Source organism: Rhinatrema bivittatum, chromosome 12 (assembly GCF_901001135.1).
Source record: "Rhinatrema bivittatum chromosome 12, aRhiBiv1.1, whole genome shotgun sequence".
Lineage (NCBI taxonomy): Eukaryota > Metazoa > Chordata > Amphibia > Gymnophiona > Rhinatrematidae > Rhinatrema > Rhinatrema bivittatum.
Genome location: NC_042626.1, coordinates 13,903,008 through 13,929,908, shown reverse-complemented (window position 1 = coordinate 13,929,908; position 26,901 = coordinate 13,903,008). Strand labels below are relative to the sequence as shown.

Sequence of the window (26,901 nt, the reverse complement as noted above, 5' to 3'; positions counted from 1 at the left end):
TTTTTTTTTCATTTCGTTAGTCTCTTTTAAAAAAAAAAAAAAAAAAAAGTAGTTTATATATAGTTTAGGAGTCCATTTTCAGCCACTGTTCAGCCAGAAAAGTTGGCTGGATAAACTTGGCTAACTTTGGCAGAGATATTCAGTGGCGCAGCAGCACCATTTAATGTATCTGACTGCTTTAAAGTTAGCTAGATCCATTTATCTGGCTAATTTTAGGATTTTAGTTATCCAGCTAAATGTAGTTGAATATTGGCCTCCCAGAGTCACAAGCATCTATATTCCAGCTTTCCCAAAGAGACATGATTTACTACCTCCACTCAAGTCTCAGTTCCAACTCCTCCAAAGATAGGACAACATCAGAACGATAGTTCTCTCTTAACTCCAAGGCCTTTTCATTATCTTATGACTCCTTTTTATACCATTCTGATGTAGATTCCAAAAGTCTACCATCAGATCCTTCATCAGAGCCAGCTAGAAGCAGGTTCCCACCTGATAAAATATCTTATCTAGCTTTCCTTTAAAAAAAAAAAAAAAATTGGCTGGTTCAATTCTATTTACATTGTATGAGGAGGTTAAACCTAGAGAAGACTTTTGAGTACTGAAATGTACTCAAGCCCCAAAACAGGTTCTAGCTATTCCAATCCACAGAATACTGCAAGAACCACAATCAAGAACGTGGCTAATTCCAATCTCAATTTTACCAGTTGCAAACTAGCTAGACTTTATATTTTAAGTCCAACCTTGTCCTTATCACCTCTCTCATGAATAGTTGTAGTGGAATCAGCTCTGACAAGAGCTAAACAATGTAAAATACGTGCCAGTACACCAGAAGAAAAGGATGATAAGCTCTTAAACGGCACTGCTAAAAAGATCTTTGAGTTGGCTATGCTGGCATCATGGTCCAATATATTTATTTATTTATTTATTTATTTATTTATTTATTTAATAGCTTTTCTATACTGATGTTCCTGTAAAATATACATATCACAACGGTTTACAATGAAACAACAACATTCGCTCAGGGCGATACAGAGAACATAGGTGGTTATTAACAGTAAAACGAGTCATAACATCACATAAACCTTATTAGATAATTCAATGCTAATCAACTCAGAAAGGATGAGATGATAACTGTATAAAACATTAGGGATAGTAAACTAGACAAGGTGTCCGCATGGAAAGATTGCTTGAGAGCGAGAGATTGCAAGGTTGCAAGTGAAGAAGGATTTCTTTCTTCACTTGGGAAGGATTTTCAGAAGGCGTTTGACAAAGTTCCTCAAGAGAGGCTTCTAGGAAAAGTAAAAAGTCATGGGATAGGTGGTGATGTCCTTTCGTGGATAGCAAACTGGCTAAAAGACAGGAAACAGAGAGTAGGATTAAATGGGCAATTTTCTCAGTGGAAGGGAGTGGACAGTGGAGTGCCTCAGGGATCTGTATTGGGACCCTTACTTTTCAATATATTTATAAATGATCTGGAAAGAAATACGACGAGTGAGATCATCAAATTTGCAGATGACACAAAATTGTTCAGAGTAGTTAAATCACAAGCAGATTGTGATAAATTGCAGGAAGACCTTGTGAGATTGGAAAATTGGGCATCCAAATGGCAGATGAAATTTAATGTGGATAAGTGCAAGGTGATGCATATAGGGAAAAATAACCCATGCTATAATTACACAATGTTGGGTTCCATATTAGGTGCTACAACCCAAGAAAGAGATCTAGGTGTCATAGTGGATAACACATTGAAATCGTCGGTACAGTGTGCTGCGGCAGTCAAAAAAGCAAACAGAATTTTGGGAATTATTAGAAAGGGAATGGTGAATAAAACGGAAAATGTCATAATGCCTCTGTATCGCTCCATGGTGAGACCGCACCTTGAATACTGTGTACAATTCTGGTCGCCGCATCTCAAAAAGGATATAATTGCGATGGAGAAGGTACAGGGAAGGGCTACCAAAATGATAAGGGGAATGGAACAACTCCCCTATGAGGAAAGACTAAAAAGGTTAGGAATTTTCATCTTGGAGAAGAGACGACTGAGGGGGGATATGATAGAGGTGTTTAAAATCATGAGAGGTCTAGAACGGGTAGATGTGAATCGGTTATTTACTCTTTCGGATAGTAGAAAGACTAGGGGGCACTCCATGAAGTTAGCATGTGGCACATTTAAAACTAATCGGAGAAAGTTCTTTTTTACTCAACGCACAATTAAACTCTGGAATTTGTTGCCAGAGGATGTGGTTAGTGCAGTTAGTATAGCTGTGTTTAAAAAAGGATTGGATAAGTTCTTGGAGGAGAAGTCCATTACCTGCTATTAAGTTCACTTAGAGAATAGCCACTGCCACTAGCAATGGTAACGTGGAATAGACTTAGTTTTTGGGTACTTGCCAGGTTCTTGTGGCCTGGATTGGCCACTGTTGGAAACAGGATGCTGGGCTTGATGGACCCTTGGTCTGACCCAGTATGGCATGTTCTTATGTAAGGCTTGGCTGAATAGCCATGTTTTAAGTTTCTTTTTGAAAGCAGATGGGCAAGCTTCTTGTCTGAGGTCCAGGGGCAGTGCATTCCATTGATGGGGTCCTGCTGTCGAAATGGCGCATTTTCTGAGGAAAGTTTTCGCTTGAGGGGCATACAGGGTGTCCTTGTAGGCACTCCTGATAGGTCTAGAGGAAGTGTGAGGTCTTAGTTGGGTAGAAATGCGGAGAGATGTGAGGTTATTTTTAGCTTTATGAATGATCGTGAGGACTTTGAAGAGTATCCTGTATTTAATAGGTAGCCAGTGGAGGCTCTGAAGGGTGGGGGTGATATGTTCCCTTTTTTGGTGTTGGTAAGGATCCTGGCTGCGGAATTCTGAACCATTTGAAGGGGCTTTATGGAGTTGGCTGGGAGGCCGAGAAGAAGGGAGTTGCAGTAGTCCAATTTTGACATGATGATAGATTGCAGCACTAATCTAAAGTCCTGGAAGTGCAGTAGTGGTTTTAGGTTTCTTAGGACTTGCAGTTTAAAGAAGCAGTCCTTTGTGGTCGTGTTCACAAAATTCTTTAGATTAAACTGTTTATCCAAGATTACGCCTAAGTCTCTCACAGATAGAGCGTTATTGAAAGTAACGTTGGCTGAGTGGGAGGAGGCCGGCAAGATCGGCTGATTTGCGAGACCATCTTGTGAGATGATTAGAATTTCCGTCTTGTGAGTGTTCAAGACCAGGTTAAGCGTGGTAAGGAGGTGGTTGATTGCTTGGAGGCAGTTGTTCCAGTAATTAAAGTTTTTTTGTATAGACTCTGTGATTGGGATGAGAATTTGGATGTCGTCCGCGTACAGAAAATGGGATAGTGTATGTACAACACCGCGTACAGAAAATGGGATAATATATGTACAACTCCTTACAAAATCTAAGAAATATTTCTTCCCAGCTACCAACAGACTCTCAAGAACTTTTCACTCCAGTCCTTGATGAAGTGGAGAAGTGTGGAAAACATCTTATTTGTTCAGCATACAAGGCCTTTGACACTTTTTCAAGAGCTTCAGCAATAGTAATAGGTGCAAAAAGACTGGCATAGCTTAGAGCATCAGGACTTCTTGAAGATGTCCACGAAAAACTGCCAGACATAACCTTGCACAGGAAACAACCTCTTCAGAGACAAAGTTAGAGACAGTAGATCCTATAAAAGATCACTGATCCACACTCCAGACTTATCACAGCAGAATAAGAGGGTCAAACTCAAACTTATGGAAAGCAGTACTTCTACCCTTGCAGAAAGTATCAACCTTATTCTTATCAGTACACTTGAGGACAATAGCAACAGCACATCAGAAAACACACAACAAAAGCCTACTCCTAGCAATTGCCTACCATTTCAATCAGTTTTCTCATAGATTTAGAAAACCCGGTGGGGGGAGGGGGTCTTGAGCATTTCAGTGCCTGTTTACCCTGTAATAACAAATCAATGGGTACGGAAGATCAATCAGAATATTTGTCTCTTCAAAATGCAACCTCCTCAAAAGCCACCAACTATTCATTCCACTTCTACAGAACTGTTCAAACCTCTCCAAGTCAAAGTTGAAACACACAAAAGAGCCAGTCCCTCTGTTAGACATCAACACAGGTTTCTACTCCAGGTATTTCCTTATTCCCAAGAAAACCAGAGGTCTCTGTCCCAGTCTAAACATCTAAAGAGAGAGATTTTGAATAAATTGGGGCAGATTTTAAAAGCCCTACGCGTGTAAATCCAGAGGCAGGCACAACTTCTAAAATAAAGGTCAGGGGAGGTTTAGGTAAGGCTGGGGGCAGGATAGGGAGGGGAAGGTGGGGGAAGGAAAGTTCCCTCCGAGGCCGCTCCGATTTCGGAGCGGCCGCAGAGGGAACAGGGAAAGCCATCGGCTCTCCCCTGGGGTTTGGCGTAGGCAAGGTGCACAAGTGTGCACCCCCTTGCGCATGCTGACCCCGGATTTTATAACATGCATGCGGCTGTGTGCGCATATTATAAAATCGGTCATAGATTTGTGCGCGCCGGGTTGCGCACACAAATCATTACTCTCTGTAAACCGACATGATATATCTGTAGCACTAAATAAATAAATAAATAAATAAATGATGACAGAAAAAGACTAAATGGCCCATCCATTCTGCAAAGCAAGTTTCTTATGGGAGTAACTGCTATTTCATGCAGGCTATTCTGTACAAAGGTTAATAAATGTGGATAAAGGTGAACCAGTAGATCTAGTGTATTTGGATCTTCAGAAGGCATTTGATAAAGTCTTTCATGAGAGGCTTCTAAGAAAACTAAAATGTCATGAAATAGGAGGTGATGTCCTTTCATGGATTACAAACTGGTTAAAAGACAGGAAATAGAGAGTAGGATTAAATGGTCAATTTTCTCAGTAGAAAAAGGTAAACAGTGGAGTGCCTCAGGGATCTGTACTTGGACCAGTGCTTTTCAAAATATTTATAAATGATCTAGAAAGGGATACGTCGAGTGAGATGATCAAATTTGCAGATGACAAAAAGTTATTTGGAGTAGTTAAATCACACGCGAATTGTGATAAATTACAGGAGGACCTTGCAAGACTGGAAAATTGGGCATCCAACTGGCAGATGAAATTTAATGTGGACAAGTGCAAGGTAATGCATATAGGTAAAAATAACCCATGCTGAAGTTACACGGTTAGGTTCCATATTAGGAGCTACCACCCAGGAAAAAGATGTAGTCATCCTAATCGATAATACATTGAAATCGTCGGCTCAGTGTGCTGTGGCAGTCAAAAAAGCAAACAATGTTAGGAATTATTAGGAAAGGAATTATGAATAAAATGGAAAATGTTATAATGTCTCTGTATCACTCCATGGTAAGACCGCACCTCGAGCACTGTGTACAATTCTGGTCACCACATCTCAGAAAAGATGTAGTTGCACTAGAGAAGGTACAGAGAAGGGCAACCAAAATGATAAAGGGGATGGCATGGCTCCCCTATGAAGAAAAGCTAAAGAAGTTAGGGCTGTTCAGCTTGGCAGATGGCTGAGGGGGAGATATGATAGAGGTCTTTAAAATCATGAGGTCTAGAATAGGAACATGTGAATCAGTTATTCACTCTTTCAGATAATAGAAGGACTGGGGGGCACTCCATAAAGTTAGCAAGTAGCACATTTAAAACAAACTGGAGAAAATTATTTTTCACTCAACGAACAATTAAGCTCTGGAATTCGTTGTAGGAGGATGTAGTTCAAGAAGTTAGTGTAGCCAGGTTTAAAAAAGGTTTGGATAAGTTCCTGGAGGAGAAGTCCATAAACTGCTATTAATCAAATTGACTTAGGGGTTGATTTTAAGACCCGTGTGCGTGTGTCGTGCACGAAGTGCCCGGCGCATGCACATGGACGTGGCAATTTTATAACATGCGCGTCGGCATGATATCCATGCGGGCAGGCCACAACTTGTGCGCGCAGGGGCGGGGGGGATGGATTTTGAAATCTACGCGTGGCGACACGATCAGGCCTTTGCCCAGTTCCCTCCCAGTCCACTCCCAGTCCGCTCCAATTAAGGAGTGGACTGGGAAGGAACTTTCTTTTACCCTATCTACCCTTGCTCCCTTTTCCCCTCTCCTCCCCGACCCCTATGCTAACTCTAACAAGGGTTTTTTTTTCTTTTCTTTTGTAACTTATCTGCTCCCTCAGAGCAGAAATAAGTTACGCACATTCCCCGGGACATGGCCTAATGGCTGCTGTCCTGGACGGCCCCCATCCAGACCATCCCCCCCGGCCCACCCCTTTTGCAGGGCCCTGCACTTCTGTGCGTAACCCCTGCTTTTTATGCACATCGCCCTTTTAAAATCGGGCCATTAGGGAATAGCTACTGCTCTTACTGGCATTAGTAGCATGGGAATCTATTTAATGTTTGGGTACTTGTAACCTGGATTGGCCCCTGTTGGAAACAGGATCCTGGGCTTGATGGATTCTTGGTCTGATCCAGTATGGCAGCTTCTTATGTTCTTACCCCCATGTTTCTGCAACTGTCAAACCCATTACAAAATTATTGCTAGCAACATTTTTACAGGGTAAACAACCGTCATGCTAACTCGGATTCAGACAATGCTGCTTGAACCGGTTTTGCATTTAGACTTGGCCATAGAAGCAGTCCTGTGCTTTGTCACTAATGTCTGCATATCAGTGCCCCAACCTGTAAAAGTCAGAGCCCAGCATTGGCTGTCGAATGAATCCAATTTTCCTTAATGCTGGAAATGTAACTCCTAGTCAGAAGTGAAGTAAAGTTTCCAGGGCTAGTGTTATATAGAACTGAACTTGATGGTGTAGGGATCCTGCACTTGACATTTCTGTTGCATAAAATATAATGGTGTGTAATTTGTGTGCACAACTTTCTTGAGCCAACTTATGCTCCTAACTCATTTTGTGCAAACAACTTTTAGGAGCAAAATTTTAATGCACGCAAAACATTCTTTATACATGCTGTTCGTTTATTTTGGTCCATTTTAATTTGAAGTGTCAATACACTTTTATATTTTTAATTTTTGAATGGAACTAAATATTGTTATCTAAAAGGCCTTTAAGTCCCTTTATTCGTGCTAAATGTATTATTATTGATATTTTTAACTGGTACTTGTTTCTCCGATCCTCAACAGGTGCTGGCGTCACATGCATTTTTCTGGCACTAGAACTCGTTTCTATTGCTAACTTTAAATAGCGTTCTTCAGGATATGCACTAGTAGAAACATTTTTGTAAGAACAAAGAAAATCACAACAGTTACGGCCAATGCATTTTTCTACTTTTCATGTAAGTTCTAAAGTGGAGGAAAAAATATTTTACTCCTGAACGCGAATTTGTGAGGGTGGAGGGGCCGGCTGAAATCCTTTATGAAGTTTCACAAGCTACCATAACTAGTTTTTTTTACAAGATGCATATGGTCTTTGGGCTTTCACCACATTACTTAAGAAAAATATTTTATAAAGCAAATCAAAAGGAGAGCAATGAAGCAGACCAGCCCATAGCAAAATGCAGCCCTTAAGGGACTTTCTATTTTGAGTATGATAGCTACAAAAGCTGACTTTGCAGTACATTTCCTTCTAATGCAATCAGTAATTTAATTCCAATCAATTAATCATTTGAAGGAATTTTTTTTTTTTAAGTCATCGAGGTGGCAGACAAGTCGTAGTGCGCTTAGCGCCTGCGCCGCGCTAACATATGAGTTACGTTGGTTGCGGAACACTGGGGGCTCGTGCCGAGTCCCTATAAAGGTGGGGAAGGAGGTAAAAGACACGAATAAGGGACGGCTCGGGCGGCGGACGAGGTTATGGCTTACGCTGGTTGCGTAGCCGGAACGTGCACGCGCTCAGCGCGCTGATAGCGGGGCGGGCGTTTATGCGTTATGCCGGTTGCGGGGCAGGCGCCGGCAGTGTCCCGGTGCATGGTGGGCCGGTGGCGGACTCCCCCCAGCCGGGTTTCGGGCAGGTCGGTGGGGGATTCTCTTTCTGCGGCAGTTTGCGTGGGAGGCGGCCGGAGGAAGGGCGGAGAGGGGAGGCGAGCGCGGCGGCTGGCCGGGAAGGAGGCCCAAGGCCGAGGGGAGGAGAGCAGGGCCCGGTGGTGTCCGATTCCCCTTGCGGTGCCCAAGCTTGAGGCCCGCGCTCTCTTTCATGTAACGTGGGGTTGGGAATCAGGAGAACCAAAAAAAAAAAAAAGAGGACATTGTCCCCTCTCCTGTCCCACCAAAGTCCCTGGCACCCCGCTGCTTCCCAGCTCAGTGGAACAGGCTGATCCAGTGCAGGTTTTTGCCACATTGCCTGATAGGAGTTGTAGTTCTGATTTTCCCAGACTACCCTAAGAAAATCAACTCCAATCACCATGGCCTGGGGGAGTCTGACCTTGTTAGCTCTCAGAAATTATGCAGGGTAAGGCCTGACTAATACCTGAATGGGGAAGAGCAGGTGCTCTAGGCTGTGATAGTCTGTCAAATCAGAGCTACACCTCCATTCAGCCAGTGGGACAAAATCGGGACTGGATCAGCCTGCTTGAGTCGACCTGTGGTTTGGTGGCAACCCCACACTCATTCCTACATTTACCAACAGTTTTAAAATGGTGTGATGGAGCTGGCAGCCCCTCTCCCACCCTTCTGAGGTGGAGAAGAGGAGTAAGAGGCCCTTGTAATGATGTGTTTTGTCTCTAAAATACTATGTAAGATTTGTAATATCTTCATTACAAGGCTGATCATATATCTCCATCTCTGTAAGAAGAGGAGGGCAAATCCTGGTTTTACTCCCATAGTTCTGGTTTCTTATATAGATCAACAAAAAAGCTGGAGGACTACAAAGCCTTGCATGCTGCAGAATTAAAATCAAAATGGCTCAGCCTTTCCCTAAAGACATTTAGATATGGTGAAGCTATTATTCCCAAAATCAGGACTGGAAAAAATGTGGACATCTAAAATGTGGGATGCTTGCCACCAGGCCTGGGCAGAGGAGCTGCAGGACCAGAAGGATGGAGGGATACAGAAAGGCTTGGTGGGAAGGGACAGGAAGAGCTAAAAAAAAGGCAAAATTGAGAGAAAAGCAAACAAAAAAGGTTTGCTAATAAAACATAGCATTAAAAAAGCTATAAAGAATTTTTTTTCTGTTGAATCCTAAAAATTTCAAACGGAGTTTAAAAAAAACCCCAAACTTTTCCAGCCTTGCCCAAAATCATGATTGGACAATGCTAAAGATAATTTCTTTCTTTTTGTTTTGTTAACCTTCCATTGTTTTGGGGTCTGATGCACCTCATTTATGCTAAATATTTTTACAAACCCCTAGCTTTATGGAACTTAGGTGACACAGTCCCTGGAGGTAGCCTATGATTCAGTCCTGGCTTTTGGACCACCCCCTAGTACATCTTGGTACCTTCACTGCTTGTTTCCTGTGTAGGCAAGTTAAAGCAAAATACATATAATGCTTGACCAGAAGTCTCCCTACCAAAGCTGGGTAACTCAGCAGCTCATCTGCAATCAGAATTCTGCAGCTGTCTTGGTATCTTGATGCTCAAGACCCTAATTGCTGAAGATGAAAAATCTGGAGCTTTATCTCATGGGTGTGTAAGGACTCCATTGGAAAGTCTTCCTCTCCTAAGCTAGTCATTGACTCAGCAATGACCTCGTCATTGGAGATACTGTACTCGGAGCTGTCAAGGTTGGAAAGTTTTTGAAGAGGGATATTTTATAGGGGAAATCTTATTTCAAAATTTCAGAAATGTCCCCTGTATGTTGAATATTTGTAGGGGCTTTTTTTTTTTCAGTTTGTTGAAGCTTGAGACTTCAGATCTCTAGGACATTGCACACTGCCCAACAGACAATTAAGAGGAAGATGCAAATTTATGTTCAAAATAGTTGGCCATTGCATAACTGTGACAGTAAACTGCAAGTCTGCTAATTTTGTGTTCTCCTGAATTGAAATGCTTCACCAGTACAGCAGTCTCAGCAAATAGTTTTGAAGTAGTGAGAGGGCCGTATAAGGGCAGGTACTTGTACAAAATCCCACAGAATCCACCATGTGTGGCCTTTTCACCGAGAGGCTGGACCCTTCTGAAGCGCAGTGTGGGCATGTTCATTGCAGTGCAGTTTCATGGAATCTTTGCTTTGCCAGGCTTTCTGTATCTGTGTTTCTGAATGTCGTTTCTTCCGATTTTTCTCTCATTTTGTCACCCTCTGTACACATTCACTCTTCAGATTGCTCTCATTTGTTGGAAACAGAGCGTCATAATATCTAGTTTGCCAGTGTATAACAGCGCTATATTTCTTTCATGCATGACTTCCCAAGCTATAATATTGGGTGGTCCAGTAACTTGGCGCTCAGTGATAAATAAGGAATAAGAGAGACTCGTGTTAAGTTCACACATAGCCAGGAAATGAGAGGCTAGAGTATTTGCTGTATATTATATTTCTATGTAGCACATATTAATGAGCCTTTGTAAACCAGCTTGAGTGCTCTGTTGTCTGGAGAGAAGATATAGTTTATATAAATACATAGCCAGCTAGCCATGGCCTCAAGGTCTGTTAGAATAGGATGGACCAGCATTGCAGCTGGCTTTTATAATAATTCCTTTGTCAGGATCATTAACAGCTAGCTTTTTGTTCTGATGTTTGTAATCGGTTTCTAAGCAGAAATATTTTTAAAAGCTTAAGTTCTGGTTTGTTACCGTTGCATAATGAAATAAAATGTCTATGCTGCAGAATGATTGTGTTTGGGTAAATGGTTGCACATCTGCTGAGATTCATCCCGTGGCATTTATATTAAGTCATGCATGAGGGCTATATGGCTCTGTGCCACAGAGACTTGTCTGTAGGAAAAAGGTTTTGCACGTCACGTGAATTTTTCAGAAAAACCTATGTGATTGCAGCATTTAAAACCATCCTTGTGAGTCTCTGTGCTGATCCTCATCAGACCCCCATGAAGCAGCATCCTGATTAATACAGCACCAAGAGCTGAGGGAATGGATCTAAGCAAGGGCATTTTAAATACTAGTGTTTTGCCCCACAAGTTTGAGCTTTTAAAAAAAAAAAAATTGCCCACCCAATATGCATGGGGCCCTGTTGGCACAGAGGTTTACCCGGACTGAGCAGAGACATTTCTGGGAGGGAGGGTTGCACTTGAAAATTCAAACGTGTGTGTAAATTTTGAACACACACTAAAAGCAGGGTAAATGGGCGAGGGGCTAGCCCTCTTTGAGACGTGGTGTCACTTGCACTTGATGGTACAGAATGCCCCCTATAGATTCCAAGTCTCAACAATGTCCCAAGTAGGCGGACATAATAAAAGGAAGGCCTCAAAATTCTCCTTAGTCCTTGTGATTCGAGGCTAACGAGCCCTGGAGTCTCACCTAACTGGGTGGATTTTCAGGATCACCACAGTGAATATGTATGAGCTGCATTTGCATACACAGAATTTCATGGGAGGGAACAGGAAGGAGACTAAGACAAATTGTTTAAAAAAAAGAAACCAAACCATGATCCGTGCCCTACTCTCAGCAAAGTCCATCTCCTCCCAAACACCTGCGTTCATTCAAGGGATGGCTGAACTCACAGATGCTATTTATCTACAAAATCCTCTGAGCCTGATCATAAACTAAAAGCAAATAAACATTTCCTAGCCTGTAGCAGATGGACTCAGGACCAATGGGTATAGTGTGTTCCTGATGGCAGTTGGAGACCGAGTCAGATTTCAATCTGACATCAGCACTACATATACCCGTGCAGGAAGCTCTGCTCTTCAGTATTTCTCAGTCTCCTTAGCAGTTCGGGACGCTTGCACAGCGTTAGAGTATTCAAACCAAAGAAAATTCCAAACAAGAAGAAACCTTACCTCTACAGACGAGCCCCGCTCTCCTGCGGTGATATGGGTCCCTCCCCCAGTCGAGAATTCCTGAGGTGATTTCCGAGATCCCTCAGAGATAGGCCTCGGTCCGGCAGCCGGTTCCTGGCGTGGACTTAGCCCTCGGCAACGGGAGAGGCTGAGAGGCAGCAGGTGCAACACTGAGCGTGGCGGTGAAGGTACTTTTCCCTCTCCCCCCGCAGCCAGAGACCGCCCGAAACGAAACCCGGGAAACGCCGAGACAAGGTAAGGTAGAAAACTTTCTAACAGTCTCCGAGGCTTGGAAAGCTGCACAGGATCGTCAGTCGGCGTCTGTGCTATTGGGTTGATCAGCCCCGTCCGGGCTAGACCCCGATCCAATATGAGGGTCCTCCCACGTGGAAACCCTCCGAGGTGGTCGCCATATTGCTTGTGTGGTCGCCAACGCCATTTCCCATCGACCACTGTCCTGTCCGCCGAACCGAGCCGTGCGCACAGAAACTAGCCGGGCACACAACCTACTTGCGCGCACGAGGGGGCCGGGCGCACAGCCACACACCCAACAGTGCCGAGCGCATAAGTTAAATCTGAGCGCACAGCGGCACGTGCATCTTGTGAGCACGCATCTCGGCCTACACACATCTTCAGCACACCCGGAGCGCATAACTAAGCCTCCCGGTGCACGCATTATACGGGACTTTCTGCTACCCTACGTATACAAATCATGGCACCACCAGCCAAGAAGGTCAAAGCATAAGCCCTCTGCCCAGCCTGCCACATAAGAGCTGCGCAGCACGAAGAAGCCATGGCCCTGTGCCGACAGTGCGAGGAGGCTCTGAGAGAACCAGGTCAAGGCCCTCCCCAGCCAGTACAGGAATCCGGATCCACCAATAGTACACCGGATCTCTCCACCCCCAGCGCAAGCCTCCCTCAAACGGGGCTCCCCGGAGATGCAGCAGCTTTCAATTTAGACCCAGGATCCTTTTCCTGGGTAGAATTCTTTAAAGGTCTCCACACCTTCGTCCACATGCAACTGGTGCCACCGATGACACAACCACAGCCTCCCCCAGAGCACTCTAGGCCCCCCAGAAACGTGCCTCTACCGACCAAAAGGCTCTCCATAGGGGACACGGACACCTCGGACGAGGAACAAGAATCCCTAGAGGAAGGGGAAATCCCTCCAGGAATGGAACCTTACCGAACCATGAGGCGTTTTTTCTCCAAAGACAAGCTATCAGACCTCGTGGCTCACAGCTTGAAGGAGCACTGGTGCCATAGGGGAACCGAAGACGAACCCTCTCCTAGAGGGACTCCGTCAGATCTCACACCATTTCCCTCTGCTGCAAGCCGTACAACAGCTGATCGACCTGGAATGGGATGCCCCGGAGGCCAGTTTCAAAGGTGGACAGGCCCTAGAAGCCCTCTACCCACTGGAACTGTCAGCCAAAGATCTCCTGGCGTTTCCCAAAGTGGATGCCATGGACTGCGCGGTTACAAAGCGCACTACCATCCCAGTTGAGGGAGGAGCGGCACTCAAAGATACCCAGGACAGACGTCTGGAATCCATCCTTAAACAGTCATTCAACGTATCAGCTATGTCACTACAGATTGCTGCCTGCTGTGCCATGGTAACACGCGCCTGCCTATCCATGACCAGGAACACCGCCATGCCTGTCAAAGCGCTAGAACCAGCGGTATCCTTCCTCACGGATGCGACCTCTGACCTGGTATGCACCTCAGCCAGGGGCGTCTCATCTGTAGTGGCAGCCAGAAGGCAACTCTGGCTCCGAAGTTGGTCAGCCGACGCGACTTCCAAGACAAAACTCACAAGAATGCCCTTTAAAGGATCCCTCCTGTTTAGAGAAGTTAGCCGACAAATGGGGCGAATCCCCAGTACCTCGAATACCGGAGGACAAGAACAAAAGAAGCCAACACCCCTCCCCCCCCGATTACCTAGGGGCAGAGGATCACAGCGCTTCAGATCCTACAAGAGTACATATCAAGCCCCTCGCCCCGCAGGCAGGGGGCCAGTCCTTTCGGAACAAACACAACAAAAGGGGAGCCGGCTCTGGCACAGGCCCCAGCCGCACCTCACAATGAGAATCAGCCGACTCATCCACAGGAAGAAGTCATAGGAGGCAGGCTTGCCCTGTTCTATCAAAGATGGGTCGAGATAACAGCGGACAAGTGGGTCCTAACCATCATTCGAGAGGGATACTATCTGGACTTCCACAACATCCCTCGGGACAAGTTCGTGAAATCTCCCTGCCACCCACCCTCCAAGAGGACAGCAGTGGAAACCACACTGGCCAAATTGCTTGCCCTAAAGGCCATAACGTCGGTGCCCTCGCAACAGCAAAATACTGGGTACTGTTCCATCTATTTTATTGTCCCCAAGAAAGAGGGAACATTCTGGCCCATCCTGGACCTCAAGTCGGTCAACCGCTATCTGAGGGTACCACACTTCCCCATGGAAACTCTGCGCTCGGTCATAAAGGTGATACATCCGGGAGAATTCCTTACATCCTTGGACCTGTCAGAAGCATACCTGCACATCCCAGTCCATCACGAGCATCAGAGCTTCCTGCGCTTTGCGATCCTGGACCACCACTACCAGTTCCGAGCGCTACCCTTCGGGCTCGCCACAGTCCCTCGGACGTTCACCAAAATTATGGTGGTAATAGCAGTGACACTGAGGAAAGAGGGAATCCTTGTAGACCCATATCTGGACGATTGGCTGATCAGGGTAAATTCTCCAGAGGAAAGTCATCAGGCGACCACCAGAGTCAAGGCTGTACTGGAGAACCTCAGGTGGGTTGTCAACACAAACAAGAGCTGCCTACAGCCATCCCAATCTCTAGAATACCTGGGAGTCTGGTTCGACACCAGACAAGACAAGGTCATTCTTCCCCCTACGAGGAGAAGAAAACTGACGAACCAATTGCGAAACCTGCTAACAAGTCTTCGCCCCAAAGTATGGGACTACCTCCAAGTCCTCGGCCTCATGACATCAACCCTGGAAGTGGTCCCATGGGCAAGAGCGCACATGCGACTGCTACAGCGCTCCCTACTGTCATGATGGAACCCGATGTCCCAGGACTACTCCGTTTGCCTGCAGCTCCCAGAGGAGGTGCGGAACCAGCTCCAATGGTGGCTACAAGAAGACCATCTGAGCAAGGGAGTAAGGCTATCCCCACCTAACTGGATCTTGCTCACCATGGATGCGAGCCTACGAGGGTGGAGAGCCCACTGCCAGGAACTGACGGCCCAGGTGCAATGGGACAAGGAAGAGTCAGGATGGAACATCAACCGACTGGAAGCCCGGGCGGTCAGACTAGCCTGAATACGGTTCAGTCACAGACTCCTGGGCAAATCTGTCAGAGTCATGTCAGACAACACTATGACAGTTGCCTACATCAACCGCCAGGGAGGAACCAGAAGCCAACAGGTGTCCCTGGAAATAGATCCCCTAATGGTGTGGGCGGAAGCAAACCTACAAGGGATCTCAGCCGCCCACATCGTGGGAAAAGACAACGTCACTGCGGACTACCTCAGCAGAGAAAGTCTAGACCCAGGGGAATGGAAGCTGTCGATCACAGCCTTCAAGTTGATAGTAAACCGCTGGGGAACCCCAGCCATGGATCTCCTGGCAACCCGGTCCAACGCACAAGTTCCCAACTTCTTCAGTCGCAGACGAGAACCACAATCCCAAGGGATCGATGCCCTCGTCCAGACCTGGCCACAGGAAGACCTGCTATACGCCTTCCCCCCCCCCCCCCATGGCCACTACTGGGTGGGATCATCTGCAAGATAAAGCGCCACAGGGGGCTAGTTCTTCTGGTGGCCCCGGACTGGCCAAGAAGGCCGTGGTACGCAGACATGCAAAGACTCGTGACAGGGAGCCCTCTACCTCCACATAGGGATCTGCTCCAGCAAGGCCCGATCCTCCACGAAGACCCAACTCGATTCTCTCTTACGGTCTGGCCATTGAGAGGACACGCCTGAAGAAGAGCGTATACTCGAGGGCAGTGATTGATACCTTGCTCCGAGCATGCAAGTTCTACACATCACTGACCTATATACGAATATGGAGAATATTCGAAGCTTGGTGCGAAGACCGCGACATCCTCTCGCGAACAGTCAAAATTCCCATGATCCTGGAATTTCTGCAGGACGGATTACAGAAGGGGTTGTCTCTTAACTCCATCAAGGTTCAGGTGGCCGTGCTGGCCTGTTTCGGAGCCAAAGTAGAAGGCACCAGCCTAGCATCTCATCCGGACGTTTCCTGCTTCCTGAGAGGAGTCAAGCAGATTCGACCACACTAAAGTGGCCGGTACCCCTATGGAATCTCAATCTAGTACTAGACTTCCTAGCGGGAGCCTCCTTCAGACCTATCCGAGGTCTGCCTCTATGACTCCTAACCTTGAAGACGGCATTCCTAATGGCAGTATGCTCGGCCCGTCGCATCTCCGAACTTCAAGCACTATCCTGCCGAGAACCGTTCCTCAGGTTCACACTGGGATCCATACAACTGCGCACGGTCCCCTCCTTCCTCCAAAAAGTGGTTTCTCACTTCCATCTAAACCAAACCATCTCGCTGCCATCTCCAGAGGAGCATAAGGACTCAGAAGAATCTCGCCGCCTTCGCCATCTTAACGTTGGCAGACTCCTAGTCCGATACCTAGAAAGGTCGGAATCCGTACGAAGAAACAAGGGGAAGCGGCCTCGCAGGCAACCATAGCCTGCTGGATCAAAGAAGTAATCAAGGCGGCCTACGTAGAGGCAGGCAAGCCTCCACCTCTACAAGGTCAAGGCCATTCCACTAGAGCCCAGGCAGTGTCCTGGGCAGAAACCAAGATGCTGTCACCCGCCGTGATCTGTCGGGCAGCGACATGGTCCTCCATTCACACCTTCTCTAGGTTCTACCGCCTGGATGTTCAGGCTCAGGAGGACACAGCATTCGCAAGGGCAGTACTAAGTGGGCCATGGGCAGCCTCCCACCTGGTTTGGGAGTAGCTTTTGTACATCCCATTGGTCCTGAGTCCATCTGGCTACATGCTAGGAAATGGAGAAATTACTTACCTGATAATTTTGTTTTCCTTAGTGTAGACAGATGGACTCAGCATCCCGCCCACGGCTGCCGCCAAACACGGAACCTCGGGTGACAATCTCCGAGAGTCAGACAAGTACGGGTAAGCCACGCTTTACTCTAGTTAAGACACCCATAGTTACTGGGTGTCGGCGTTTCTCAGTTGAGTGCACTGGCGGTCTCCAGCTAAAGCCCACATCAACCAGTTCAAGTTAATCAAGTTAATCAAATTATCCAGACACACCTATATCCACAATTGCTTTTCGAGGAGAATACTGAAGAGCTGCACTTCCTGCAGGGGTATATGTACTGGAGCTGACGTCAGATTGAAATCTGATCCGTCTCCAACTGCTATCAGGAGTACACTATACCCATTGGTCCTGAGTCCATCTGCTACACTAAGGAAAACAAAATTATCAGGTAAGTAATTTCTCCAACTTGCAGAATTTAGCTCGTTAAAGCATTGCAACTGGTACATTAAATTTAAGAAATCTGGACTCCAGACATACATTTTATTCCAAAAATCTAAAGAAACAGAATATATTTGGATAAAAAAAAAAGAGATCTAGGACTCCCAGTGAACGAAGAAAGCACTGGGGAAACAGAGTCCCAGCTTATAGTCTGAAGACTGGAATCGATGGTTTGAACATCTGCTTTGTCTGCCATCAGCAAACTTGAAATCGTTGCTGTAATTGTAATTGTTTTCTCTCTTATCTTCCACCTCCTTCTACTTCTCCCTGCTTTATTCTCCCCTCTCAGGCTTTGGAGGGCTGATTCATGAAGGCTTTTCTCCCATACTGCATTGAGGATTGTCTCCTTCCCTGCTGTTCCTTTTCTCTTATTTCCTGGTCCGCAAAAGCCCTGTAGCACAATGACAGAGAACATTGTGAGCACATTATAAATTCATGCGGCCAGAACTGTTAAACAAGCGACTACTGTACTGGCATACGCTTGTGAAATCTTCTCCGAAGGTCCTGTCCACAGGCCTTAAATGTCCAGAGAGAATCACTTTTAAAAGTTTGCTTTCTTTCTCGGCCTATGTTCTAGTGCTGTACATCCTCCATGGGCACTGTGGCTTAGGCAGCTTTCTGGGCAGCTAGGTTTCAATGCTTTTAAAAATTGCGAAAAAAAAAAAAAAAAAAGACAGCAAACAGAGATATGGTGATCTGCTTGAGCTACAGATCTGGCTGCAGTCATCCGGCATCCTGTAGGCCTCTAGCAAGAGTTTCTGCAGCCTGCACGCTCTCTGTACGTCTGGCTCTTAGCCGTGATCCAGCAGTACAGCAGTTTTCATTCTTCCTCTAGCACTCACTATGTGAATCTGAGTGAGGGAGCTTAAGGTCTGACGTAGATTGCAAGCTCCTTGGCTCAGGCGCTGTGATTTATTATGATCACAGCATCTTTGTATGATTACTAAATGTGATTCAGAACAGGCCATTTAGAATGTAGGCCCAAAGCCTGAGAGCGGGCTCAGCGGGCAACCTAACTGGCAGGATTTAAGCCTGAAAGTGAGCACTGGCCAGCTAACTTGGTGCCCTTGAGCTACCCTCACTCCTGGGACTGCCCAGCTTTTCGGCAGTGAAACCTAACCAGCCAGTAACACTAACTAGGTGACGACATTCGTCTGTCGGTCCCTGAAAGTTAAAGGTGAAGGGAATGGACATAGATATTCCTAATGTGATCTTCTGGTTCTGTATTTATAAACAGATCGGCGCTGGTCCCTTTTATCCTTTAGTATCCCCTCAGGAAGATACTATAGCAGACTTCATGCCTCAGGGAGTAGCAAGCAGTGGTGAACCATGGAAGGGCTGGGACTGCAGGCGGTGACCTTGACAGATGGATCTAAGGCCTACATCCAGCAGGCCTTCAAAGGTATGAGGCCATCCCTTAGGACCTAGCTCTTCATAGCACCTGCTCAGGGGAAAGACACTGGAACGACACTTCTGGGGGGCTGTGGGAATACCTGTCTAGGATATAGGGAAGAGTTTTATATCAGTGGAAGATACAAGCTGGGGGTGCAGAGGCTCAGCCTGTATCAGATGACTGAAGGAGAGGGAGTGTGTATTTAGTCCAGGGGAGGTGTGATTCATCAGCTTGTTTCATGGGCCCTATGTTGGTGTTACAGATGAGAAGCTGGCTGAAGGTCAGACGATTCAGCTGGAAGATGGGACTACAGCATATATCCAGCACGTCACTGTACAGAAAGGTGAGAGGCTGTGCAACAGGAGCAAGAAGCCTTGAAAATGTGACTTTGTGTTATGCGCTCCACTTTCCTGTCATCCTGTTCTCACACGCGCCTCCTTTTTCCTGCTGGCTCTTCCTTTCCCTATGCACCTAAGCATCTATCTGCTAAAGAGATGAGGAAGCTCAGCCTCTGCTGTTCATACACTGTGTGACTGCATGGAGGCCTTGCTTTTTACAGAAACAATCTCCTTTGAAGATGGGCAGGAAGTGGAGCTGGAAGATGGCACCATGGCTTACATCCATCACACTCCCAAAGGTGAGCAGAGTTCTGGGCCTGTATGAATAATTTTGTCTCTGAGCCCAGCTCTCACCATTTCATGTTGGAGTTAACGGCTAAATGTGAGAGAGGGGCCTGGGGTTAGTGATGCAGTGAAGCAAAGACAGAAAAGATGTGTCCTCCATTCCGTGGTCTCACTTCTAAGCCCCTGCTGGTAACTGCTCCCAACAGAGATTGTGTGCCGAGTTCTGTTAAGTGCTAGTCCCCGAATGTTGAGACACTGGGAGAAGATCTCCCGACTTGCCTTTTCCTCATGCCTGCATTTACTCCCCATGGGATGCATGCACGGTTTGCTTCCTCCACTCCGTACAATTCACCCTTCCAAGTTTTCTAGTAGTCGCTCTGATCTTGCTGTGCTTCGAGTTCTGCTCTCATGTGGCCTCATCAGGTTCATTTGTTAAGTGCTTTCCAGCAATAAGGAATCCTGAAGACTGTCGTCCGAGCTGTCACTGTCTGGCTGACCATGGTAGGTTTAGCCAATCTTTCAAACTCCCTAGACTTTCCCTTTTCAGTTTTGTTGATGATCTGCTGTTATCTAGGAGTGGGAACCCTATGGCAGTGTTTGATTCTGTGTACCCTCCAAAAGGCTTTGACCCCAGCAACCTGGAAGCAGTTGAGCTGGAGGATGGCACCACTGCGTACATACACCACCCCGTCACCATGCCAACGGGCAGCACCATTCTGGCAGTACAGTCAGCCAGCCAGCCAGAAGGGATGGCAAAGGAAGAGGAGGATGGCTACGTCGAGGAGACTATTAATGCCCTGGAGCAGTATGCCAGCGAGGTGAGAGCATAGACCATCTAGCCAGAGGACCCAAGTTTTTTGCTCACCTAGGCTGCCACCCTCGCTGGGGTTCGTGGGTCCTGATCATCTGCCTTCTATTCACTGCTCATATATTGCTGTCAGTGGGCGTCTCCCCCAGGCAAGATTGAATCGTTTTTCTAAAACGTTATAAGTATCTCGGCGTATAGGCATTGAGTGCTGTGCTGAAGGTTAGGGAAGTGAGGTGGCGATGCAAGGGGAAGCTAGACTTTTTTGTTCTCACATTTCAGCGCTTTGCTAAACCCTTGGGTTCACAGCCAGCCCAGTTTTGATCTGACTGCGCAATACTGCTGTTTCTCTCCTTAACTGGACAGTCGATGCGGGCATGGAAGGCCTGTCTGAAGTAAAAGCCCTGCTCTTCTACTCTTCAGGCTGGCCTTGGTGCATTCTGTCTCTCCTGAGACTAGAAAACTGACCTCAACAAATGTATTTATTGCCTAACTTGGGGGAGCAGGTCGGTAAATACGGCCCAGATGGTGCTGGCTGTGAACAGGAAGGCAGCAGTATAACATACGTTTGCAGAATGAACTGAAGTCATGGTTAAAAATTGGGCATTATTCCATTATTTCGCATTCCACTCTGGAGGTCATTATTACTTTCTCACGTATTCCTAACTGTGTCCTCAAATAAATGTGCACTACCTTATTTCTGAGACAGCATTGGATTTAAAGAAAAGAGATGTAGGGTGTTGAATAGATTGTAGTAAGTTTGTCATGGTTAGGTTAGAACGAGACAATATAACATTTTGTATCATTGAAGGTCTCTCATGTTGAGCCAGACGGGGTCATTAGCTCCTCACACATGCAGGTGGTGGATTCCAGAGACCTATGTTCACAGGTTTGTGCTATAGAGAGGGATTCTTCTGGATGGGATGAAGGACTGAGTGGTGTGACTGGTGGCAGAGTGTGGTTTGTTGCTGAGTACGTGGTCGCTGGGTGATGTATTGAGGATAAGGCGATGGTGGGGTTGGAGTACGTGAAGAGCGAATGTTGGGGATGAAGAGGATGCTGGTCATGTTGGGCGTGGGGAGTCGGTGAGTTAGGTGAGGAAGCACGTTGTTGGAGTGACTGAAAGCCTGGGTTGGGGATGAAGAGAGTGGCAGGGATTTGTGCTATCTGAATTTTGTTATTCTTTTCTCTTTCGTATCCGTAGAATGCTGAGGACTTTGATCATCTCAGAGGGGAACAAGTTGGGGAAAGAGGCTTCCGCTGTGGCTACAGAGGCTGTGGCCGTCTGTACACTACTGCCCATCACTTAAAGGTATTGTAGCTGTTGCCTTTGCAGCTATCCTGGAGCTCTCTAGAGCAACCTCATAATACTCTGCACACTTTCCACCAAACTCAGCACTTGAAGCTCAGTTCTCAAGCAAGTTTTGCCATAGACACGGAATTGGGAAAACAAGAGCATGCAGTCCTAAAGGGTAACTAGATAATCTGTCTTACCAGCATCAGTATCATCCTCGTTCATTTCTATCATGCTTTTCCAGCAGCAAAGCAGGTTACAGCAGTATCTGTAGCTCACCTTCGCTTAGAAGTAATCCCTGAACTTCCTCCTCCCAGCTTGTACAGCCCTGCACTATAGGAGAACCCAAGGGCCAACAAACAGTCCATCTCAGGAATGAGAAGGGGAGCAGAAGACCTTACGGACAAATCTGGGGATGCAGCTTGCAAAATACTCTCATTTGAGCTGGGTCAGAATATTATATTGCATGACTTGTGGTCGGACTATGCAGAGTCCGGCCTGTTTGCCCAGGAGTTGCAATTATCACGTGCAATCCACAATCCGAATAACATGATCTGGAAATATCAAGGCAGGGGGTGCTTCCTTTTACCCCAGCTTCCCAGATCACAGTATTTCAAGCAGTGGTGCGCTGCTTCTTGAAAGCCAAGGTGCAGTGCCGCAGTCAGATACTGATTGAGCAATTTTAAACCATAAGGGGACAGTGTCAGAGCAATCGTCCCTGGTTGAAAGTTGCCCCCCATTGGGGCAGCCAAAAGCACACGTGGGTTTTCTTAGTGCACATGTATGTATTTGAGTTAAAAAGAGGCATGGATGAGGGAGGAAACCCTTTGAAATGTACACAGTCGTCAGCCTGCAAAATGTCCGCGCTTTCTACGCACGCACCTACCCAGGTAGCTTCTCGATGAATCACAAGTCCCTTGCAAACGCTGAGGGCTAGTCAGATTTGCCCCCTAAGTACTGATTTTGTTTTATTGCTGCTTTATTTGTATTCCTCAGTTTCCAGTGCAACTTGCAAGTTCTGTGGCGTAAAACAGCCTCACCTCAGGGCCCTGGAAAGCCAGTGGGGTTGAGTATCCCTGTGAAATTGTTGTTTGCACATGTGAGAGCATGGGTTTTGCTTCCGCTGCAGTGTTGTTGATGGTTCACCTGTTCTGTCATATGTCTCAGGTGCACGAGCGAGCTCACACGGGGGATCGGCCGTACAGATGTGACTCTGAGGGCTGTGGGAAGGCCTTCTCCACAGGTACAGCTGCTGCTGTGTGCGAGGTGGGGGAAAGGCTGCATGTGGATGCTGAACATGCCTTGCTTCTTACCAACCTGGGTACCCAGCTCTTCCAAGATGGGCTCTTGAGATCTGCTTGTCTTTGGGAAGGGTTGAATACCTTGGAATTAAGACATAAGCTGGTAGAAGGCCTGGATCCCTAAGCTTTTCTGGGTCAATTGCAGTGAACATGGCTGTGGCCATGGGGTTTGTGCTGACAACTAGTTGAGATGCTAAACCTTCTCTTACTCCTCTCACCTTATCCCCTTCAGGGTACGGGTTAAAGAGTCACGTGAGAACGCACACGGGGGAGAAACCCTACAAATGCCCAGAAGACATGTGCCATAAAGCATTCAAGACATCAGGTGATTTGCAGAAGCATGTCCGAACCCACACAGGTGAGGTTCATTCCTGTCCAGGAATGCGCAAAGTGAACCCTTTTGGAGACACTGCCTTGTGAGAAGGGGGCATCTTCATCCCCATATAGGAAAGAGGGTAGAGGAAAAGAAATTAGCTGTGTCCAAGCCCATGTACAGGCGAGAGAGGAAGGTCTGTTTGCACCCAGGCGAGCAGGGGTCTCTGTATCATAGAGGTGGGTGGAGACCCGGGAGAGCAAACTCCCATACGTAAGGGCACAGGGAGCTTCAGGGAGAGAAGGCCTGACGTGCACAAACGAAGGGAGCTGGAGACTGAGGAGCGAGACCAGGGGGGGAGGTGCGGTGCTGAGCAGGTGGCTCTCGCTATCTTACTGCTTTCCTCTCATCTAGCATTAAATCTTTGTTTGCGCTTATTCTAAAGGAGAAAGACCCTTCAGGTGCCCTTTTGAAGGCTGTGGTCGCTCATTCACCACGTCCAATATCCGGAAGGTGCACATCCGAACACACACCGGGGAGCGGCCGTACACGTGCTCAGAGCCGGGCTGCGGCAGGAGATTTGCCAGTGCCACCAACTATAAGAACCACATGCGAATCCACACTGGTGAGTCTTCGGCCTGAGGAGGGTTCTGGGTGCCGAGGGGAGACCCCTGCATCCCTTCCAGCTATGCACAGTGGCAGCCAGCCAGCCAGAGAATTACAAAGGGAAGAGCATGGCTGACCAGAACAACATGACAACGGGCCAGGGGGGTAGGAGCAGAAACTCTAGCTGCAGCCTTCACATCTTGCAAGCATAGACCCTCTTCCAGCAGGGCGAGGGGACAGCATGCTCCATGTTACGGGCATTGCCGACGCCCTAGTCTCTGCCCTATCACTTGCCGGGGCACCTTTGCCCTCGGACGCAGGTACTGTGTTGCAACGTGAAACTTCTTCATGGTTTCTCCCGACTCTTCCCTTTCAGGGGAGAAGCCGTACGTGTGCACAGTGCCGGGCTGCGGCAAGCGCTTCACGGAGTATTCGAGTCTGTACAAGCACCATGTGGTTCACACGCACTGTAAGCCCTACACCTGCAGCCACTGCGGCAAAATGTACCGGCAGACGTCCACGCTTGCCATGCACAAGCGCAGTGCACACGGGGAGCTGGAGGCCACGGAGGAGAGCGAGCAGGCCCTGTTTGAGCAACAGCAGATGGCAGGTACCTGGAGGTGGTGGGAGGGCATATCCTAGCAGGGATGCTGAAAGATCTCAGAGAAGGCGTTTTTCCCCCTGGCACCCAAGTTCGAGGGAAACCTTTCCAGCCGTACTCTCATTCTCTGATGCCTGACTGACCGTTGACGGGGGTGCTGTTAAAAGGACCCAAGCTCTCCGGCAGCTGTGAGCTCTTCCGGGCACGCTGCAGCGCCCACATCCATCTACGCCCGTCCCTCAGCCGTGAGCAGTATTTTACCCTTGTTCTCTCTTTCCCTGCAGCTGCCATAGAGTTGCCTCTGCCCAGGAAGCGCCAGTACCTCGCCTTTCTATTGGAGGAGGAGGAGGAGGAGGAGGAAGAAGAGGAGGAGGAGGACAAGGAGGAGGAGGAGGAGGTTAGGATGGTGACACAGGGAGGCGTGGCACAGCGGGTGGCACTCCTGGCCCAGGATGGAGCTCAGCAGGTACCAGGGCGGTCTGCGCGATGCACTTAGGGTGATGGCAGGATTGTTTCTTTCTGGCAGACAGCAGGATCTCTGCTGGCGCTTACCTCTGTAACGGTGACGAGGTTTAGGATGTCCTTCTGTCTGTACCTTATCTCATTTGGCACTAGCTGGGCGGATCAAAATGTCACCTGCTGCTCTGTACCTGATCAGGTAAAACAGCCTCACTGTGTTGTGTTTTATCTTCATCTTCTCAACTTTTTACAGATGTAATATTATACACTTGCCCTATCTTTGAAGAAATATAATGAATTGAAAAGTAGAGTGAGGGACCCTGTGGGTGACGGGCATGTTGTTGTGTTGCAGGTCAGCCTCTCACAGGAAGAATTACAAGCACTGGGCAATGCCCTCACCATGGTAACTCAGCATGGTAACCCCGTGACCGGATCCGGGCAGGAGGAGGTGCTGCATTCGTCCAGCACCCACACCGTAGCCATGGTCAGCACGGATGGCACAGAACTGCAGCCTGTACGTTAACCTTTCTGCTCCTGGCTCCTGCCCTGTGACGGATCTCTGCATTCCCTTCCATTCATTGCATCTCTGACTGTGTTTAGGTGGCGATAGTGACTTCAGGCCCTGTCATGTCAGAGGATCCAGCCCTCGCTTCCGTCCGCTGCCATCAGCAGATGGCTCTCTTAGCAACGACCGATGGGACCCACATTGCAGTGCAGGTACCTGAGAGGGCCATGGTTCGCTTCACTCTCTGTGAGCTGTTCTTTAGTGCATGAATTCCTGCATTCTCCATCCTGGTGAGTGCTAGGGCAGCAGTCCACGCTGGGGCCATGTGAAGGCAAGTAAGCGTGGCCTAGGAAAGGGAGAACTTCTGCCACTGGGGGCCTTAGGGGCATGCCTAGGCGAGTGTTGGATGAAATAACCCGTGAATGTCTTTCTGCAGCTGAAGGAACAGCAGAGTCTGGAGGAAGCCATCACCATGGCAGCTGTAGCCATCAAGGAGGAAGAGCTGGCAGTGCAATCAATGCTGCCTGGGAGCGGGACCAGGGCTGAAAGTGAATTCCACGGATGTAGCATAGGAATATCAGCAAGTGCCACTGAGCTGCCCTGAACAGCCTAGAAGAAGGAGAGGATCCACTGACATCACACCTGGGCAGAGATGACAGAACAGCGCAGGGCGCGTGGGGTCCTCCGAGGAAGGATTGCGGCTGTTGTGTGTTTCAGCCTTGACTGTGGCAGCAGGGGTGGAGAAGGGCTGGGTGCCACTTGGGCCGCCTGGAATGACCTGAAGCATGGGCTAGTGGCGCTGACTAGCGCTTCCCTACCACAGCGTGACCTTTGTTTGGCCTCTCCGGCCGGCTACTCCTTGTTGCTTGGTTTCCTATTCCCTCTCTCCAGCCTGGACTTTGTGTGTCCTCGTCAGAACCGGGAGGTTCTGTGCTGATCTCAGGAGCTTTGTTTTGCATTCACCAGGGTGGGGACGGCCTTAGTGGAAAGGGATGCAGCGTGGGTGGGGGCCACGAGGACCACAGAAGTGACCTGGCACCACCTTGGGCATGAAGCTTACATCAGATGTAAATGAGAGTGGGCCTTTTTCTGAAAAAACAGCATAAGTTATTTTCTTTCTGTTTCTTTTGATTTTGGGGGATTTTTTTTTTGCCGTCTCTCTGACGCCCTCTCAGTGGAGAAGCCAGGATTTAGTAAATGTATTTAATAAATGTTTTGTGCTTTCTCACTTTTCTTTGCTTCTAAATCTACGCTGGGGGGAGTTCAGACTTGTATGTGGGAGGTTGCTAGAAGCACTCATTATAGAGGGATCTTCATAATTAGTAATTACTGACTGTAGTAATTACTGCACGCAGCCTTTTAGCGAATAGAATGCGCAGTCAGGTTTGCTATGAAAAGAGTTGGATTAAGTAGGAGTTGACCTGTTGCCCCTCTACAAAAAAAAAAAAATATTTGGTTATAAAGAGGAACTTCTGGCTCTGTTTCAAAATGGCTTCGTCTGTGCTGTTCAAGGCACAGTGCCTGCCCCTTTAAAAGGAGCAGAGGGCTTTAAGGGAGGGGGTTGCTTCCAGTAACACCGGGAAGGGTCAGTGGTGGGATTAGGACTTGGGTGCTTGAGGGA

The 26,901-nt window shown here is 47.6% G+C and overlaps 1 protein-coding gene across 5 annotated transcripts; it reads left to right on the top strand.

Annotated features, from left to right (window-relative positions):
• Positions 1-7,677: 7,677 nt before the first annotated feature.
• ZNF76 (zinc finger protein 76) lies at positions 7,678-26,512 on the top strand. Of its 5 annotated transcripts, none has more exons than XM_029572419.1 (15): positions 7,678-7,756; positions 18,618-18,782; positions 19,036-19,116; positions 19,333-19,410; positions 20,018-20,214; positions 21,013-21,090; positions 21,406-21,513; positions 22,663-22,738; positions 23,029-23,154; positions 23,555-23,734; positions 24,092-24,325; positions 24,601-24,782; positions 25,128-25,289; positions 25,376-25,492; positions 25,717-26,512. In XM_029572419.1, exons 2-15 carry the CDS (start codon positions 18,710-18,712, stop codon positions 25,882-25,884), a joined length of 1,860 nt encoding a protein of 619 aa, XP_029428279.1. In that variant the 5' UTR covers positions 7,678-7,756; positions 18,618-18,709; the 3' UTR covers positions 25,885-26,512. The 5 variants fall into 5 exon arrangements, with proteins under 5 accessions (XP_029428279.1, XP_029428280.1, XP_029428281.1 ...); XM_029572420.1 differs by having other exon boundaries at positions 7,726-7,744; XM_029572421.1 differs by lacking the exon at positions 7,678-7,756 and adding an exon at positions 7,795-7,958 and having other exon boundaries at positions 23,029-23,121.
• Positions 26,513-26,901: the final 389 nt, after the last annotated feature.